At 38.4% G+C, this 19,819-nt stretch overlaps 3 protein-coding genes across 4 annotated transcripts in view; 2 read left to right on the plus strand and 1 right to left on the minus strand.

The window, feature by feature from the left end:
- Positions 1-4,540: 4,540 nt before the first annotated feature.
- On the plus strand, positions 4,541-8,551 carry masp2 (MBL associated serine protease 2). The gene is made up of 6 exons (XM_067591924.1): positions 4,541-4,628; positions 4,702-4,924; positions 5,017-5,194; positions 6,423-6,557; positions 7,799-7,995; positions 8,219-8,551. The coding sequence occupies exons 1-6, from the start codon at positions 4,621-4,623 to the stop codon at positions 8,390-8,392; spliced, it is 915 nt and encodes a 304-aa protein (XP_067448025.1). The 5' UTR covers positions 4,541-4,620; the 3' UTR covers positions 8,393-8,551.
- A 45-nt stretch (positions 8,552-8,596) lies between these two features.
- dffa (DNA fragmentation factor, alpha polypeptide) lies at positions 8,597-17,632 on the minus strand. Its single transcript, XM_067591923.1, has 6 exons — positions 17,427-17,632; positions 15,614-15,772; positions 15,352-15,506; positions 14,752-14,956; positions 13,668-13,795; positions 8,597-12,588 (listed from the first exon to the last, which is right to left on the minus strand). The coding sequence occupies exons 1-6, from the start codon at positions 17,518-17,520 to the stop codon at positions 12,367-12,369; spliced, it is 963 nt and encodes a 320-aa protein (XP_067448024.1). The 5' UTR covers positions 17,521-17,632; the 3' UTR covers positions 8,597-12,366.
- A 1,452-nt stretch (positions 17,633-19,084) lies between these two features.
- Positions 19,085-19,819, plus strand: part of pex14 (peroxisomal biogenesis factor 14) — a 46,112-nt gene continuing 45,377 nt past the window's right edge. For both annotated transcript variants that reach the window (XM_067591925.1, XM_067591926.1), the window contains exon 1: positions 19,085-19,193. In XM_067591925.1, the coding sequence (XP_067448026.1) occupies positions 19,158-19,193 (36 nt within the window). In that variant the 5' untranslated portion in view covers positions 19,085-19,157. The remainder of the gene's footprint in view (positions 19,194-19,819) is intronic.

Raw genomic sequence — 19,819 nt, forward strand, 5'->3', positions numbered from 1 at the left:
TGACGACATTCAATCAATTCTGTTGCTTCACCCCATGAACATCTGGCCTCAAGGCTCAAGTCAATTATTTGAGGTTTGAAAACAGAATGAAACCCCGGAACAGCCAGAAGCAACAACATTTGAAACCTATTTCCTTTTTCTATCCTGTGAATTAAAATGTGGATGGTCCTGCCAGTGACATTTTACATTTCTGCACTGATTTGTTGATTTAATTAACTGTAAATCAGACAAATGTATGAATGATTATCTGACACTAGGATACATTTTGGCCTGTGCTGCTTTTAAACCATCTGTTATTAGCAGCAGGTAGTCTGCTGTGGAAGCTGAAACTGTATCGTTTCTGCATGGCTACAGTGGACGAGCAAATTACAGTGGATTAACTCTATATTGTTCCTCGGTGTTCAGCTCAAGTGACACATCCCCACTTATTCCAGTCCTTAATTACAGTTTACAACATGTGGGTGGTTGAGACTGCTAGTGATTGCAGCCAGTGGAAAGGAGAAAAAGGATGAGAGTGAGGATGAAAATGGCAGAGAGATGTCACAGTGAGGGTAAATACGCTCACAAAGTGTATGTCTGAGAGTATAATTTGTTTCTTGTTCAGAGATACTGTATCAGGGCAAAACTGTGCCAGCAGGTTGTTGAGGTCACCAGATTGATAGCAGAGAGATATGTAAATTATGCAAAATGAGAAGAAGAGAAGAAACCTTTCTCCTCCTTTGCCTTCTTCCAGCATCTGATACGACATTGATATGAAGCTCTCTCCCTGTATCTCCATCTCCATCTTTTGTTGACTCTCCTGCTACAAACGGTCGCTGTCCTTTCGTTTTTTTCAATTGATCTCAAGTGGCCTATTCTTTATTCAATGACTGGCTGACTTCCTATAAGGAAGCACTTCAGTACTGCATGGTACAGCAAGCAGGTGAAGCACTGCTGCGAGGACAGCGTCTGTCTTGCGCACATGGACATTCAAGATTTGATCATGCTGAAATCGAAACAGCCTGTTCCTTGTGTCTCTGCATGCATGCTCAGCTGTGGTTGTGTGTGTGTGTGCACGTGTTAGCTGTTTAAATTATCTATGGTACATGCACAAACACACCACTTAGGTTAGTCAGTATCTTGCAAATGTGCTTTGTTTATGACGCACGTGTGCAACACTTGCCCTAAATTTTAATTTATATCCTGAAGCTTTAAAACGAATGTTTGTGCTTTGAGGATGGGATTCGGAGTGGCTGGATTGAAGTCACATATAATCAGGAGACATCTGGAGTTGAGTCTCTTTTAATGCATCCCAGTTCTGCTAAAAAAAAAAACACATTAAATGGCAACAAATTAAAATGGAAAATCACATAATTTCTTTTAAGAAAAGTAGAACTAGAATTAGAAAACATTCTTCTGTGGTTGGAAATCAAAGCATTTAGATTTGAATGAATGGTGTCAATCAGTGATCAGATCTATAGTCTCATAGAAATTGTTTCAGGTATTACATCCATCCCAGTGAGTTTTACTGGAATTAAGGGCTTCCAGCTGTGACTCAGAAAATGTCCTCATATCCCAGTCACATCACCATGGCTGCTGTCATGGTGTCAGCAGTCGTTTCATTATTTACCGTCTATAGAGCAGCTCCAGGTTTTGTCTTTAGATGACATTATCACTTCAGTCAGTCTGTCTCTCGGCTCCTCAGCCTAAAGAGAGACTTGTTCAGATTCACACACATGCGCAGTCTTTCAGATTATTATTCTATTCTTGTTTGGATTCCTCGTATTTTATTCTTGATATAATGTGCAGGTTTTTTCCTGTTTTGGTATAATATAATATTGCTTCAAGCACCTCAAATATTTCACTGCTGATCAGAATTCAAATTTAAGCTTTAATGTGTTAATTGTGCTTTTCCCTCTTTCATTTTCATGTCTATTATTAAGTACTGCCTCCGGTCCATAGCCAGCAACAATAAAAGGAAAGGTTTTTCACACCCTAAGGTATGACCTCAGAGTGTGAAAAGGTTATAAAGCGGAGCAGCTACAAAGAGCTTGCGATGGAAAATATGGAAAAGGTGCTGGTGTCAATAGCTGGAGGGATTTTAGAGGGATGAGGTTACTTTTTCCATTTTAGAATAGTCCTTTATCCACCAAAAAATCTTTTAGGTCCTGTCAATAAAACAAACAAGCGTACATTATACAACGTCTAATTTCTACAGCTATGGCATTTCTGTGCCAATCACTGCAATGACATTTAGAAAATAGAGAACCCTCAGCAAAGGCAAATCTTTTTTCCGCACGGGGAATTCAATTTTCCAACTGTAAGTGCTTTTAATGTACACTTCAGTCTTTTTTGACAAACTATATTTTGGGTAAACAGTAGGCCATCACTTATTTTTGGCCCAATTATCATCCATCATGTCTCAAAAAAAAAAAGACACATTTTATGATGGCAAATGTTTTCTATCTTTTACAAAACATGCAAAACTTCACACATACTGACCTATATCTGATATTAGGACGAGTCATTTATTGTGTTTTGGAGTTAAAATTATATGAATAATCAATACTAACTAATAATATCATTGAATTATTTAATTTTAATACAAAGTCATATCCAACTCCCATGTCCTTCAAATTATTTGTCTAGTCAGCCTAGTTGGAGAGTGATTTGTGTTTTGTAGTTTTACTGAGCTAAAAAAAAAAAAAGTGGTGAGGTAACAAAACAGTGATACAATATAGAAGTGACAAAACACAGTTATGAAGTGATAAAACACTAATGAATACTATAAAATATACAAATATGCGTGTGAGAAATAAAAAAGAGGGTTATTACATTTCACTTTGAAACAGAACAAAAACCACTAGCAGCCCCCAGAGGCTACAGTATTCACAACACAATAATGTCTTTGCACAACTGTGTAAGTAACTTAAATAGGAAGCAGGTTTCAACTCCGAGGGCACTGACCCTTTAAAAGTAGAATTTTTTAGTCCGCAGGTGACCAAAAGGTTAGAACAGACTGTCATTCTCTTTTTAAAACAGCACATATCCTTTCATAAGGGAGTGTGATGAAGATCTCTCTGTACCAAAGAGTAATAGGCTACTGGGTGGGATATCTTTGAACCAATTGTGCAAAATGACCAACAAGAAGAAGTTTGTCAGAAAGTTTATAGTGTTATACGGGGTGATGAAGCTCCTTGGAGGTTCCTGAGTTCTCTTGAAGTAACGGTCTAGAGTCTGGAGATAAATTTACACTCCCAGAGGCAACAGAAGTGAGACCCTGAACATCCAAACAACACATAGAGCATAAAAGACACAATTGTATACATTTTTGTTTTTATAATGAAGTTAAATTGTTCAGGAATGCTTTGTCTGGTGTCGGAGTGTGTCGGTTCTGTTGGTGCTTCATACTGGAACGTCAAAGCCTGAGTGGTAGCTGGATGATATCCAAGAGCAGAACATCTGGCATCAGTGCAGACTCCACAGTGACTTAACATCCCAACAGCTCACAATCAGGCGAAAAGGAAAAGGTTATGGCACCATTTAAAAAGAGTCCCATCAGAGAGGTCATTTGCAAAAGGAAATTAACATTGATGTTCATGTGGATAATTATTGTAATTCACTTCAAATACTAGCCATTAGTGCTTTAGCATTAGCGAAAATGGGGGTTGGTTATTATAAGCTTACTTATTGTACAACTGTTTCTGGTTGAAAGGCCCCATCACTTCTGAATAACACCAATATCCGTATTCCATCAAAACAGACAGCTGAACACTCTGCGATTCCCTCATTATAAAAGCCTTTACAATAAAGTCTGACCTTAAAGCATTTGGCACAGAGCAGAGTCAGACATTTAAAAAAACAAAAAATAAAAACATGATGCAATCTGGTTTCATTCACGAGGAAACTGTTATTGATGTACCACTGACTGTTTTTGTTTCTAATACAGTAATTAGTTGGAAACAAAAAGGACTCGGCTGGTAAATGTGATGGGTTAGTGTATTTATTTTTCTGATGCTTTTATTTAACAGCCTCACTACTCGACAATCATGAGAGCGGGGTCTGAAATAATTAAAGGCATGAGTCAGGTCTGATCAGCATCACTGTCTGAGCAGATGTGAGAAAGCTTCACAGGGCACTGAGGTGTGATACAGGTGATAGTTGGTTTCCATTTTTATAAATACATTGCAATTTATGTTTCTTACATTTACAATGTTTTTTTTACATTTTAAAATGATCAATACATTTAAGAAATCAAAAGTAACAAAAAATCTAGAAAAGGGTTTTGGGATTTTTAAATTATTTTTAATGATTTGAGTGTTAGTCTTGCTTCCACAGTTTCGTTGAATGCACTGACATTTAAGGAAATTGTAGTATGTGTCATAATCATCTAAACAAATATTTCCCAATTGTAAAAATGGATAAAGGAGTTGATAAATAAGAAAAAGAGTTTAACATGATATGGATGAATAAACGCTATTCTTACATTCTTCAGTTTGATAGATTTCTGTGACTGAGGGAGGTGGGGAATGATCATGTGTCCATCTCACTTTGTTTACCAGCCAGGTTCATTTACCCTCAGGTCGCTGAGATTGAACCATTCCAAAAACACGCAAAATATCCGAGGACTGTGAAGCCAACATGACCAGGTGAGTGTCGGTTAGCATTTATTTGTGCAAAATTATTCTTGGAACCACTGCCATCACACCTAATTTTGCCCAGTGGGGGCTGTGTGTTTGTCCTATTTTCCCTCATACATGTCTCGCTGAGTGTGGAAATGACAGGGTTATATGGCAACTTCACCTCCCCCAACTTCCCCCAGACATACCCGGATAACCAGCTGATAGTGTGGAACATCACTGTCGCAGAGGGCCACAGGGTCAAACTCTACTTCACCCACTTCAACGTGGAACCCTCCAATCAATGTGAATATGACTACATTCAGGTATATGCTAGAGAAACTCCGAGTCCCATTATCTGCACTGCACTGGACTCTGTAGCTTGCTCACCAAAAGGCTTCTGACCTTGTCAAAGCAGGTTTTGGCAGAGGGGAATGAGACCTTGCGGTTCTGTGGTGAGGAAGAGAAGAACTCTGAAAGCACCCCCAGGAACACCATCATCCTGTCAGCCGGGAACCTCATGTCAGTGGTCTTTAGGAGTGACTATTCTAACGAGGGACGATTCACTGGCTTCCAAGCATTTTACACCTCAGAAGGTGACGTAGAGTAGTGACATTTGTTGCCAGAGGGCAGATACCTGTATGTTTTTGGTGGCTGTAATTGAACAGAGCAAAGTGTAATGGAGTTTCTGGAGAAATAATAGCAAGATCATATAATCATAGGTACATACAGTAATGTTTAAAATATTAATTCAGACAAAACCACAAGACTACAAACAACATATACAATATAATAATGACAAATCCACAGCACAAATAAAGGGCACCATAAGTCACTAGAATAAAGGTAAAGTACTCTTTGAGAGGGCATCTAATTTATATATATAACTTTTGGCTTATTCTAGCAATAAAATGTATTAAACTGTGAATGGCCAATTTAAATTGGAGTTTGGCAGATACTTCCTATCAGTATGGTCTACCATATTGTCATGAAATTTGGCACAGGCATTCATGGTCGCCAGAGGACGAACCCTACTTTTCCTCAATCTCTGCCAGCAAGTCTTTTCACCTATTCAGAGAAATAGCCTGACAATTTTGTACAGACATTGCCAGATGATGTATCCTAATGACTTTGGTGATCCTCTGACTTTTCTACCATGCCACCAAAAGGTTGACATAAAATATCTTGACAACTATTGGATGGATTACCATAAACTTTGCTACAGATATTCAAGGTTCCTAGAGGATAAATTCATTTGACTTTGGTTGATTGTCTGATGTTGCATCTAGCACCTTCATGAGGTCAGAATTTCAAATTGCTCAATTCTTCAGTTTATGACTCTTTATGTAACTCAGCTGTATTTTGTATTCAACACTAATGAGCAAATATTAGGATACTAGCAGTAAACTAAGATGCTGAATCTGGTAAATATTAGCTAAACAGCAGCATCTTGTCATGTTAGCTCTAGCTGCTTGCATGGCTGTAGACGTTTAGTCTTGTTTATCTTAAAAAAGCCTGTCTGCAATTTTTGTTTGCAATTAATACATTTCCTATTCTTTCAGCCTCAATAGTTAACAGATTGAACCCATTGAGATTTTTTGTAAGACAAAGCACTTTCATTTAATGTCTGCTTAACTTGTAAAAGCCATGGTGACATACATTTATGCACTCCTGAAAAATACATACCAAGCAAGTCACCATACATTATCTGACTGAGCCCAGACACATTAAGGATCTACAAGACAATCATTAAAAGACAATTCCACTTTAAACTATGATACATATTTATTGTGTTTCACTCTCTAACCTCTCTGTCTCCAACAGACATCGATGAGTGTCTGTCCATCATGGTAGACGGGGAGAGAGCGTGTGATCATTTTTGTCACAATTACATTGGTGGATATTACTGCACATGCAGACAAGGATACCTTCTCCATGACAACAAAAGATCCTGCACAGGTAAGAGATATGCAGACGAAAGCTCAAGAGGCATATTCATCTGAGCTCAATCAAAGTCGGTCAGAATCTATATAGTGTGGTGCATTGTCAAGAGCTTGGCACACTGCATTTGACTGTATATTGATCTCTGTAAATATGGTATCTGGTGTTTCTAAAGCTAAATACAGCTCAGCTCCCCACTACCAGACACAGCCGATATTGATGGCAACAAAGTAAGGCACACAAGCAAGCAACTTCCATTAGTGTCAGTGATCTCTGTTTGAGGCATTTGGCTACAACACATTTTAAATTCCACAGCATTTGTTGATTATATAACCAAATAATTACCAAATCTTTCAGTTGGCACAATCTGTTGATGTGGTATCAACGTGGTTATAAGAACAATTAAAATACAAAATGCTGCTAATTTGAGACTTTGCGAGAATGGTGGATGAAAATGAGATCAGATTGCTGTGTTGTTAACTTATTATTACACCTAATTATTGGAAGAGAACGCCATCTGTCATTTGAAGTATTCTTGATATTTCACAGTACTGCAGAACAAATCCTTAACAAACAGTTTTCTGACATTTCACACACAGTTGATTGTGTACTAGACTGGATTTCATTCTATCATATCTGGCCTGTGCTAACTAATTTCAGACTGAAAAGGCATACTGATGCATAAAGTAGTTGATCTCTGCCAGCTGGTGTAAGGCAAGGTTAATTACTGTCGATTCCTAAGGGAAAAGCAACTTCAAAATGGCATTAAAAATTGATACCTGTGTGCAGCACTAATAGTGTACTGACACTAGGTAATTAATCACAATTACCAGTTGATGTGACTTAAATTATTATTCTTTGCCAGAGTAAAAAAGGGTGACAAAACAAATCATGCAACGAATAAGCAAAAATGATTATCTGCCTACAGATTGTACTAATTATATGAATTACAGCAACTCAGGCTCTTTGCAATACTCATTTGTTTTTGTCTGTAACAACATCTGCACACTTGCCGGGGCAATAATGCAACCTAAATGAATCCCATCATTTATGATGCCAGGAAATGTCTCAATTGACATGAATTTTTTTTTTCTTCTAATCACAAAACATTTTCATACTTCTTCATACTTTGTCATTTATATCTCATAAAGCAGCTGCAGGTAGATCATATCCACTAGTTTTCAAATGAACTCTGAAGACTGGACATGGACTGTGTTAAAGTGGGATTTACAGTAAATGAGTGTGTGTCTTCCCTACAGTGCCATGCATCAACCAGGTGTTGACCACGCTGTCAGGGGTTCTGACCAGCCCAGGCTACCCGAACCCCTACCCACCCATGAGTCAGTGTGACCACACCATCCGTCTGCCGGAGGGCTACAGAATAATCCTGAGCTTTCTGGCACCCTTTGACGTAGAGGGACATCCGGATGCCCCCTGTCCATACGATACGTTGAAGGTTAGTCCTGTGACTTCAGGGCGGCAACTTAACACACACAAAATGATGAATAAGCAATGTATTCCTGCTCATGCTTGTGTAGGCAGTCTGTCACTGACTTGTCCTTCTTGGGTGATATACTGTAGGACTCCTGCATATTTATGTTTGGCTGAGCATCACTAAGTCAGGTATTTAATGAATCAACATCCCCATTTTTTTTTTCTGGTTTCCCCCCCTTCATAAGATTTCAACAGCTGGACAAGAGTATGGACCCTTCTGTGGATCCAAGCCACCAGGCCGCATTGACACAGGAGGTTACCAGGTGAATGTTGCATTCAAATCCGACCCCAGTGGTAAAAACAAGGGATGGAAGATTAAGTATACCAGCACTAAGGCTACATCTCTCACTGTAACTTAGACTGATGGCTTGATGGCCTGTATATGCTAACTAAAAACTATAACTTTGATAGTGTGGCAATTAAAGTCACTGTTTGACTGTTAACTCAACCCTAATTTTTGTGATGAAGCTTGGATGTTGTGTTTGATCTTGATGCAAGCAGAAGCATTATCTTGATGATATCTTGGTATGATTTCGTGAAACTGGTACTATAAAGATATTTTCAAGCAATTTCAGGGATTGAACCTAATGTTGACATCTTTGTATTTCTTTGCTTGGTGAGATGCCACTACAAATCCTTCTGGGTTCTAAAATCTCACCAGTACAATTCCTTTTAACCATTTTTGTAATATGTTTTTATTATTTTATTACTTGCAGGAATAAAGTAAGACTTTGGAATAAAGACACTTTGATTAATTTAGACTATTTTTTATACAATGTGTTTATTAAAATAAATGTTTGGTCTAAATGTGATCAGACAAGCATTTTGATTAAAAAGAAAAACTCAAAGTAAGATATCTGAATACAAACTGTTATTCTGCTCGATTCTAACCAAAGACAGAGATGTATATTTATGCTCAGGCAGAAATAATAAATTAATTCCATAAAGTAGTCTGGAAGTCAGTCAGTCTGGTCTAAGAGGCGGTGAATGCTAGTCGTTTAACCTTCATACATAATGCAGCTTGTTCTCAGCAATCCCAGCTCCACTCCTCTATCAAAACTGTCATTAAAGGGTTCTACAGCCCCATGAAATTGCCTCTCATTTCACACTTTTGCATTTACTCACCAACACAAGTGGGGCAAAAGAGCATGCATGAATATGTGGGTGTAAGAAAGAAACGCACTTGTGTTGATTTATTTTTACTGTTTCTTCGGCTCCAGTTCGTTTTTTTTCCTGTTGCCTTGGAATCAAGCCAATGCCACTTTTCTGTGAACTTATTACTTTAAAAAAAAGTATAGTAACTTGGACCGAACTGTGATGCTGCTACATACTTTGTAGTTTGAAGTTCACCACAGCTTAGCAAGGCAAGGTATGCACTGACCCATACATCACCTTGGCATTTGCAACCCAACAGAATCATAAGGTCTTAGGTAGTCATGTGTTCTCTGAAAATCATCTGAGCACATAGAATAAGGTTTGTTTCTAGCATGAAATGCCCAGACAGTCCTCAAGGCAACTGGGTGCTCACAGAGCAAACCTGCAGTTTTTACCTGTACACTGTTAACTCATAATCTAATCCACCAAAACACTGTGACACATGAGAGCACCATCGACTGCTCCTATATCTCACTCACTTCTAACTGTTCAGCCTAGTTGGAGCCAATTCCACAGGAATTACGCACACCATGAAACCCATTAACTAACTGTTGGAAAATATCTAGCAGCAGCATGCTGCCGGTAGGCTTATAGCTAATATGCCTCATCACTATTTTGTCGATAACCCTGCATGAACTTACTGTATGTAAAGGAAGAACTATGAAGGAGGTTCACCCTGTCAAAAACTCTACTTAGTATTGTTATCGTTGATACTGTTTCTGGCTATGGAAGAGCACACACTATTTTTTTTTTATTAATCACTATTTTATGGTATCTTGAATCTTATTTTCAGAGCTCCTAGTTTCCTCAAGCCTTGAACTCTTTGTTCTATCTTAATGCTCAGCTTTTGATTAAGTCTTCAGAGGAAGGAGAGTCTCGAGAATACATATTATATTGACATATCTGTCAATGAGATTGTGCATAAGGCTACATTCATTTAATATTTAATCATAAAAATGTGGGACAACAAGCACTTTTAAAAGTTTGAGAGGCAAGTTTATTTGAAAATACCCCTCATGACACCATTCAACATGTGTACAAAATGTATAAATCACATACTGTACAGTCATATAAAGCTTCCCTTTGAAACATTTGCTGCACATGTTTAAATTAAATACATGTGAATTTGTTGGGGATCTCACACTGTAGCAATTCTTAAAGGGTTCAGTATGAAACAGCAGGGTGACAAGTTACTTTTGATGAAACCAAGTTTCAAGCTGAGACACAAACCTTTTCCATATATACGCACAATACTGAGTAATCAGCAGATCCTTATGATTGCTCCACTCTCCCATGTATCTAATACTCAAGTACAAGCCCATAGTGACATCTCAATCTCACCACAACACAAAAAAGATGATCCTTCCACAAATTCACCATCCACCATCATTTGTATTCATGTGTTCATGTATTCCTGAGACAGATGATGATAGACATGACAAAGGCTATCTTGTACATGACCTATGAGTCACACAGACTTGCACCCATTGTACACCCCGCATTACATCACACATCCACCAGACTGATACATAACTTCAATAATAGTATATAATACATAGTCTTAAGTTATCTCTAATACATAAGTATTGGTTCCATGTAACTCAAAGATGAAGCTTTGTCATTTTTACCCTAAATGTCGGCCAGACGTGTTCAGTGAGGCTTGAAGTGATATACATCTTATCTTGTCAGACTCTTTATTATTAGAATGATGAATTAGCCCATCTACTCCACTCAAATATATTCATTTACTTGTACAAGGCTAGCCTTTACATAGATATATCGATGTCAGCATTTGCATATATCTCAGAAATAACGTTACTCTCAGTATCCTGCCTGTGGTTTCCGTTTGCATCCCATGTAACTCAAAAGTAGTGCTGTTCAAGTTTCTTTGGCTTTGTGCCATGAGCGGAGAGTTCATCACGGTTCAAAAAGGTATTTCTACCACTCACTCTTCCATGTAGAGATTCCCTTAATGGTCACAGATCAGGTAATGATGACATTTCACACTGAGGTACACAAAATTGTGTAGATTATTGACTTACGCCGCAATTGTAGACTGTGGCGTAAGTCAATAGTATATTCATAATTACTGATCAACCACCAAACTGATATATCTTCAACAGCTATAGGAGAACCTCTTTTTAGAAAATATTTTAGAGTTTTCATCCCTCGTAAGAAATTTCTTGACATTGACCTTATGCTCATGGACTTTAAAACTAGGTAAAAAAAAAAAAAAAAGGTAAAAACTATGGAAACAGTAGTGTGAACATAACACTTATTTCTTTTTGCAGGAGATGACAAGATGACATAAAATAACACAGTGCTACATCTAACTTCCCTAAAGACCCCCTATACCTCCAAATCACTCCCTTATTCTCTCCCTACATCATAGACATACAATAAATGACTCAATAATGAACAGCAAATTGATATTTCAGACACTTACTAATCACTTACCAGCAATCAAGCTGGTAGTTCTGGGCCTGAAAAGTGAAGCCAATGCGGAACAGCAATGTGGGATTGTCAGGAAAAAGTAGCATACATACCATAGATACTACTTTTTTTGTTCCAGTTGTGGAATTTTTAGTGGGCATTAGTGGATGAATGTAAACACGCGGGACTAGGACACTCAAATAAAATGGTGGACAGTAAATATAGTGCACAATATGGTAATTATTGTCAGCAGATACAAAGTAATCCACAAAGTTCTTAGCTAAAGTATATTTTTATCTATATTTAGACTAAAATCCTGAAATAAAACTCAGTGCATAATGTCTGTTTTAATTGGCAGTGTTTTAGGGGCAGCAGACAGTACGACAACAATACTGAGAAGCTGATTCAAGAGCAACAATATATAGAAAACCTTATGTTTATCTGGGGTTATTTTCACAGCATGGCTCTCATCAAAATAAGGAGCCAGTAGAAAGTTGATTCCAGTGGTTACTGCAAAATGTCTTTGATAAACATGACTTGTGCAAATCACTGTGCCTCCTCTTGAGGCAAAAGCATTCAAGTGGTTTGCAAGTTGATGCAAAGATGACGCAAACGTCAACATCATCAGCATTCATGGATTCCATAATCATGGATATTATCGGTAACACGGGATTAATCCCATTCTACTGACCCTGAGGCAGGCAGTGTGAATTCTTATCAGTCTCTGCTCGGGTGAAGCCTCGGCCTAGTTGCTCGGGCCTTGGGCTTCCTCTCTCTCCTCCGCGCTCTTCTCGTTGGACTGCTGGCTGCTGTCTGGCTGCGTGCTGCTCCTGATGGACTGCATGGCCTGAACCTGCTGAAGACGTCTGGTCAGCTCGGCTTCGCAGGCTTGCAGAAGTGCCGACGTCCTCTCTCTGTCCCAGCCAAGTACCGGCTCCATAGCTTCCACCCCTCTGGTCACTACCATCTAAACACACATGGGAGGGAGAAGACAAACATGAATATGTATTGCAAAGCAGTGAAAACAATTTTATTCTGCAAGTCCAATCTGGCCAGTCTCATCTTTCCAGACAGACCCTGATTGTGGGTGTAATTTCAATTCTATTCCCCTGATATCAGACGCTGCCCCTGCAGCACCTGTAAATGGCATCTTCAATGGCATTTTCTGGTTTATTTAGTATTCTATGACAGTAAACTGAATATCTTCGGTAGTGGAGCGTTGTTCAAGACAAAAAGAAGACATTTGAGGACGGTAACTTATGCTTTGGGAAACAGTGATTGACATTTTTCACTATTTTCTGACATTTTATAGACCAAACAACGAATTGATTACTTGAGAAAATAATCGACAAATTCATCGATAGTGAAAATAATCATGAGTTGCAGCACTATTTACATCATGAAATGACAATAAATATCTCTTGTGTTAAAAAACAGGATATTTTTTATATACAGACCTGCACAGACTAATGCAATCCTTTCTGACAGCCCTATAATAAATCATGTAGTCACTCTATGGTCATTTTTGAGGCTGTAGTTAGTGGTGTTGGTGTATTGGACTTCATTATATTCAAAGGTGCTTCTAATATTTTGGTTGCTTTGTGTATGTATACGAGTGGACAAAATTATGCACCTGAATTTTAGCTAAAATAAATGTCCTTTGAATTATATAATAATAATAATAATATAATATCACTATTTAATTCTGGATGTGTTGCGACAGGACTTGCATTTTTAGGTAATTGCTTATTAAAGACTTGATATGTTACAACAAAAGCCTTGCTCCAGAATATGAATGTGATGAGAATATGATGACGCACAAGACAGTTGAAGACTGGCCCCACATTGTTGTGACATGTAAATGCACCTTGGTTGCTCAGGTCATTCTAAATCTTCCCTATAAACCTTTTAGAAAGTTCTAAGACTGTGACGTCTGAGGCATTTGCAATTATATACAGTAGTTGTATAATTTTAAAGCAAAGTTTGGAGTATTTTTTATCTGCAGAAGTCTTGAGGCAGACTGGATCAGTGGTGTGAGTGGACTACCTGCAGATCTCCAGTTGATAGTCTGGTCTCTGGGCTTGTTTTGCCTTTCAGGACCATCAGTGTCCTGGACATGAATCCAGACACCGAGTCCACCTCCATCCCGTCCGGCATGTCCACGTCTCCAGCCCCTATCACATTGAAACAGGTTCTCTGTCAGGACCATTTGTTGTATGACAGTAAAACGCTGCAAGAGGTGGGATTATTCAGCAGCAACAAGGGTTCCACCTAGTGACCAAAAGGCACAAGCACAGCTCTGCCTTCATCTACAGTAAATACTATAGAGCACCACGGAGGAGACAGATTACTGATTTATCAATACATCTTAGCACTGAAGTGTCTCAGTAAAATAACATATTAAGATATTATAGCTACAGTTGTCTTTCACCAAATGTACTTTTTTTAAAAAAGTTACTGTGTCAAGGAGAACTCCTCCTGTATTTGGTTGTTGTGAGTACACGACAAACTACTAGGAAGTCAACACTGATGTATTTAAATATTGATCTATTGAATTCACATTCTGCCCTTTGCTCTTAAATAAATAAATATATAGATATTTATCAATGATAATTTTCAGATTTATTTTTTCCTCAAAAATTCTGACAGCCAATTAAAGTTTTATAAGCAAAGACACTGTCTCTGACCCATGTCTGAAGAACAACTGGTTTTTGGGTCATTACCTCCCTGCAGGGCTACACAATCATAGGATAATACAGTATTGATTATTTTGCCGGATGTTGTGCTCATGCTTATTGATCACAGCTATTCATCCTATTTTTTTTCGGATAGAAGAAAGATACTTGAGCACTGCAAAAGACACTGTCAGATATTACTCTCTAAATCAAAATGATCTAAATTACTGTTTTTCTTAAGAACAAGTACTGCTGTGGGATTCTCTGTAGAGTTTCTTTGATCTAAAACACAAAAACTAAAAGGACCAAGGAGTCTCCACTTATCATTGTTTCTATTGTGTCAGAAAGCCACAGGATAAACTATGAAACCTCTTACAAATTTGCCAAATCTTTATTTTGGATAACTAAGTCCAAATTGTAAAAATGAAAACCACCACATAATAATATGGCCATACCTCCCAGGCTGGGCTGGCTTGGCTCTGTCTGCTGCCCGTCCTCTTTCTCTACAGCTTTGAGGTAGAGCTGGAGCAACTCCTTGGACTGCCTCTCCTCCTCCCTACGGTCCAAAACCCTCTGCAATGTCTCCTGGAGGTCCTCAGCTTTCTTCTCTTGGAAGCCCAGAGCAGAGGCTAGCTCAGGGCATGGGGCATCCACTAAGGTCTGGAACAGCAGGTGACACAAATTATACTTAAAGCAACGATATACAACTTTGAGAACACTATGGCTGTATAGTGCCTCAAAGTCAAAGCAACAACAAACAATGGAACAAAATAAGGAATTAATGCACAGTGAAGTTAAAAGTACAGCAAAGAAAGATTTTTCAAAAATGGTAAATATATTCTGGTCTTTTAAAGAAGTTTGCCTGTGTTCACTGTTACACCTTATGGATGACAGTTAACTCAGACACACTGAAGGAAGTTTCAGTTGGCACAGGTCATCATGGTGACATGAAGAAAATGGTTTACAGATAGGACTATTTGCTTATTGTTTAAATAGTACCAGTTCATGCTGGGATAGGCATGACTGCAGGTGAAATAGAGGAATAACATTGGCACCTGTAAGTCTGCTTCAGACATGAGGATGATGCTGGCCAGGTCCAGCTTCAGCTGCTGAGCCAGATCCCACCATGGTGCTACAGCACTGAAGCTGTCCACAGCATCAGTCTCCAGCAGCATAGACTCCCTGGCCATCCAGGCAGTACCACCATCAACTACAATGAGAAGTAGATGAGTATAAACCACAAAGCTGCGCATTTCACTGCTTAAGTGATAAGAATCAGACTGTAGACAAAACTCAGACACAAGTAAACCTACTTACTCCTGCGACCTGGAGACCATGTCTCTTTTTCATGCAGCAGCATGAACTTTGTGTTTATGGGCAAACACAAAAAGTAGGCCTCATCCTCCACTATCGTCCCATCATCCTCTAAGACCACTTTGACCGGGTCACCGGGGGTGAACCCAAGAAACTCACACCCTGTCAGAAGAACAGAGAAATGACAGACTTTACAGATCTTACTTACATAGGTATCCTTTATTATGAGTGCCACAGAGAGCTTAGCCATACTTCATAGCAAAACCATGAGGACAACCAGTCCCAATATGGCATATAAACTACTGTAAATATTTTAGGAAGTCATAGCTCACACACCACCTGATTGTCAGCTGATTCAGGCAAATACTTTTGACTTCTGTACTTCAAACAAGTCAATCTATTTTAGCTGTCAACTCCTCTTTCATGACAGCTGTTCCTATTTGTCAAACACTACACTGCTGTTGAGTGGTTGTGCTGCTTATTCCCTTTGCCACCCTAAACCCTGGCTTGCCTTTTACAATTATATGTATTTTATGCCAATTATAAATAGTTCAGTATTGTGTCTGGTTGGTTTTAATATGAATAAGGTCTGCCTCTGGTAGGTATCTGAAACTTAAGTGTGATTTTTGAATTCAGGTGTGAAGCAAAACCGTGAAGTGTAACTATAACTGCTGAATGCAAATGAAACCTCACAGCACAATTATGGTTTAATTACACAAGCACTGTGGTTGTTATAATCACCACCAGCTTCAACAGAGCAAAACTGGGCTGCCTACGATACCTTTGAATTTTATTTACTATTTATGTTGTGTATATACTCTCTGAACCCACAAAAATAGGAAGGTTACATTATTCTTCAATGTCTAACACATGTAACAATACTTTGTAGCTTTATAATAAAGTAAAAAAAAAAAAAGGTGAGTTCTCAAATTGACAACATTCATTGTGTCATCTGCAATTACATGAATTTAAAACACATCTATATTTCTGTGATGTAGATGGCTTCAAAAACATGATGACACAGAGTTTTTGTAGAGCCCCGCTGTTATATCTAAAGTGGGGTCCAGGGACCCCCAGGGGTCATTGCGAGGGTCCCCAGTGTCCCCAGCAAAAAGGGGAATAATTTATTTTCATCCATAAGTGACACAATGACAGAATGTTTAACTATTTTGGTCATGGGTTTCATACACTTTCTGTAATAAAACATCTAAAAGCAAAAATCTTATCAGATAGGGGACCCTGGGACAAAATGGGGGTCCGCGGTCTAATTTGTGTCAGTTTAGGGGCCATTGAGGTGAAAAAGTTTGAGAACCACTTAGCCTATCTAAAACACTCCACTTGAAGAGTTCAATGATTTGGGCAACGCCTGGTGACTAGCACTCAAGGAATGAGCAGGACAGGAGGGAGGTCTTGACTGAGTTTTCATGTTTAGCTCCTGCAAGTTTGGACATGATGAAAATGTTGCTTCGCACAGCTCGATCAAGATCACTATAACTGTTAGTTACTGTAAGGTTAAACAGGGCGACAAAATCACCACTACTGCAATGCTGGTGGTGGATCAGATCGGTGCTGAAGACATCAAATCATCTCATACATCTTATCATCAATGTGTTTCACTTTCACAAAGCACTATGCGGCACCATTGTTTTTCGTAAAACACACATACAAATACCAATGATGACCGTTTAATACAGACTAAAATATCAAAAGTTCAAGTTAGATTAGAATTCATTCCAATTTCAGTTTTATCTTAAGCTTGTTCGTTACATTCTTTATCAAGCTTTGCAGACACGTTTACAAGTCGATAACGTCTCACCTTTTGTCTTCAGCTCATCGAGGGAAGGAACCACCAACCCATACGACTTTTGCCGTGTGAAATTACACACCTTACACGGTTTCCTGTCTGTCATTATGTCAGGAAATTTCTTTTTCTAATTCTTATTTTCCTAAACACTATTGACCGACTACAGCTCCTGCTCACTCTTTCGCCTTTAGCAGTTTCGAATACGGAACCGCCGTGATGGCGCTAAGGACTCTGGGATATGTTGTTTTCTATTTTAAAAGAGGAATTTATTTTAGAAGAGGGGAGACGGGGAAAGATGATTGTACATTTTAGAGTATTTATCTAATTTTCACACTCTAACTCTAGTTAAAGCTAGTTGAAAAAAAACTACTATTAAAGAACTCTTTTCGTGTGCCAACCGTTAATGTTATCAATGAAGCCAATGCGGAAGAACTAAACATGTAATACCACAAATGACCGCTAGGTGTGGATTTAGAATGAACTCTTTATTTATTCATTTTTAAACTTTATTTAGACATTATCGTACAATTTTTTGTAGGACCATTGATTATGCATTCCTCAAGAAATTGAAACAGATTGAAACAACGTCAAAGCTACGGTAAGAGCTTTGAGCAATGATGATGATGATGATAATAATAATAATAATAATAATAATAATAATAATAATAATAATAATTATTATTATTATTATTATTATTATTATTATTATTATTATTATTATTATTATTATTATTATAGACCCAGACTGTCAGATGCCCCAATAACTTCAGGTCCACTGTTTTTTAAGATGTTGTTTGATTACAAATATGTTTGGGAATATGCACCACTAAAGCACAGTATCACATGAAACAACAGCATTTTAAGGCTACATTATTGATCTTGAGATTGTTTTGTAGAGGGGACCATATAGTTGTATTAATTACTGAAGGACAGGTCTTAAAATAAGTAAGGTGCCCATATGGACAGTGAAAGAGGTTTTCCTTGCTGTAATCATCCCTCCTGTTCATACTGGCTGAAAGATCCCCCTCAAATGCACTTTCAATGTAAATGGTGGGGAACAAAGTCCACAGTGTGTCAACACAGTCATTTTATACAAAATGCATTTAAAAGTTTATCTGAAGCTTATATTAGGCTTAAGCAGCCTCAGCTAGTCATATCAAGTGTATTCAGCATCAGATTTCCTCTTTGTGTTTCCTCGGGGAGTGTTTCCCTGTGGTGCTGTGGTGGACGTATTGTAACAAAAAGAGAGACTTTGGCACTAAAAAGACTGTAACGTTGAAAAATATCTACTTGATTTGACTCATTTGGAGAGCTGAAGCTTCATATTAGCTTCAGATAAACTCTTGAATACATTTTTGTACAGAAGGAAGCTTGTGCATTTTGGCCCCCATCACTAATACTTATTGATGCATTGTGAAGGGATCTTCTAATGGTCAGTATGAACAGGAAGAATGATTATGGCAAGAAAAACATGTTTCAGTGTTCATTTGGGCTCCTGACTGTTATTTTAAGACAGGCTTGAAAAATTGTGAACCTGCCTTTAAGTATGTTTTACATTTATTAAGTTTATTATTGTATTAATTATTATATTCCGCTGATACTGTGCTTGCAAACACAAGTGGCTCCAGACACAATGAACTCTGCAATGTTTGTTCACTGAACGTATATGTTGTTTATTCTTCAGAAAAAGCAATCGAGCGTGATTCACTCGAACAGCCTCCAAAGCAAACGAGGGATAGGAAGATGGCATCCACCGACCAGCCTGATCCACCAACACAGGTCTACATTTACGAAACTATGACAATTACGTCTTTGTGTCCAGACATGACAGTGCACTCTGATGATGTGCTTATAGTTCGTGACCCTTAAATGACCATTTATATCAGTTAGCTAGTGTTCAGCCAGCGGAGGTTAGCATGCTCGCTAGTTAGCATGCTAGCTAGCTCTTGAGCCGTTTCAAAAGTTGGATCTCAGACATGGTCGTGTTGATAAGTGGACGCGAAGGGCCAGGCTGACGTTCTTGTGCTTTACCACATGTTGCCGAAACTTACGTGGCTTGCTTAATTTACCCCTGCTAGCTATTTACCATGACCAGGTGTACGTCCATCCATCTGACCGTGTAGCACTGCCTCTGTCTTATTATGTGCAGTTAATGATAGGATGCGGAAAGGTCACTGTTAGCCAAACAAGCCCTGGTGGTTTGTATAAGGCTCTTAGCTGTCATTGTGCTGGTTGAAATAGCCGACAAGCTGCATCGATCATTGCGAGAAACATATGTTACTGGAAAGTTGTGGCTCATACATTTCACCAGGGACAATTTCATCAAGCATTTTATACCACCAATAAGCAGTTGCTGCACGAGATAAAATGTGCTTAGTATTACTGCAAAAGTTAAACATTGAAAG

Source organism: Thunnus thynnus, chromosome 6 (genome assembly GCF_963924715.1).
Source record: "Thunnus thynnus chromosome 6, fThuThy2.1, whole genome shotgun sequence".
NCBI lineage: Eukaryota > Metazoa > Chordata > Actinopteri > Scombriformes > Scombridae > Thunnus > Thunnus thynnus.

Coding starts and splice junctions, on each gene's coding strand:
- masp2 (XM_067591924.1), top strand. Junction 4,925..5,016: donor GTGAATATGACTACATTCAG/GTATATGCTAGA, acceptor TTGTCAAAGCAG/GTTTTGGCAGAGGGGAATGA. Junction 5,195..6,422: donor AGCATTTTACACCTCAGAAG/GTGACGTAGAGT, acceptor TGTCTCCAACAG/ACATCGATGAGTGTCTGTCC.
- dffa (XM_067591923.1), bottom strand. CDS start 17,520: ATGACAGACAGGAAACCGTGTAAGGTGTGTAATTTCACACGGCAAAAG. Junction 15,507..15,613: donor ATGGTCTCCAGGTCGCAGGA/GTAAGTAGGTTT, acceptor TTCTCATTGTAG/TTGATGGTGGTACTGCCTGG. Junction 13,796..14,751: donor AAGCCAGCCCAGCCTGGGAG/GTATGGCCATAT, acceptor TCAATGTGATAG/GGGCTGGAGACGTGGACATG.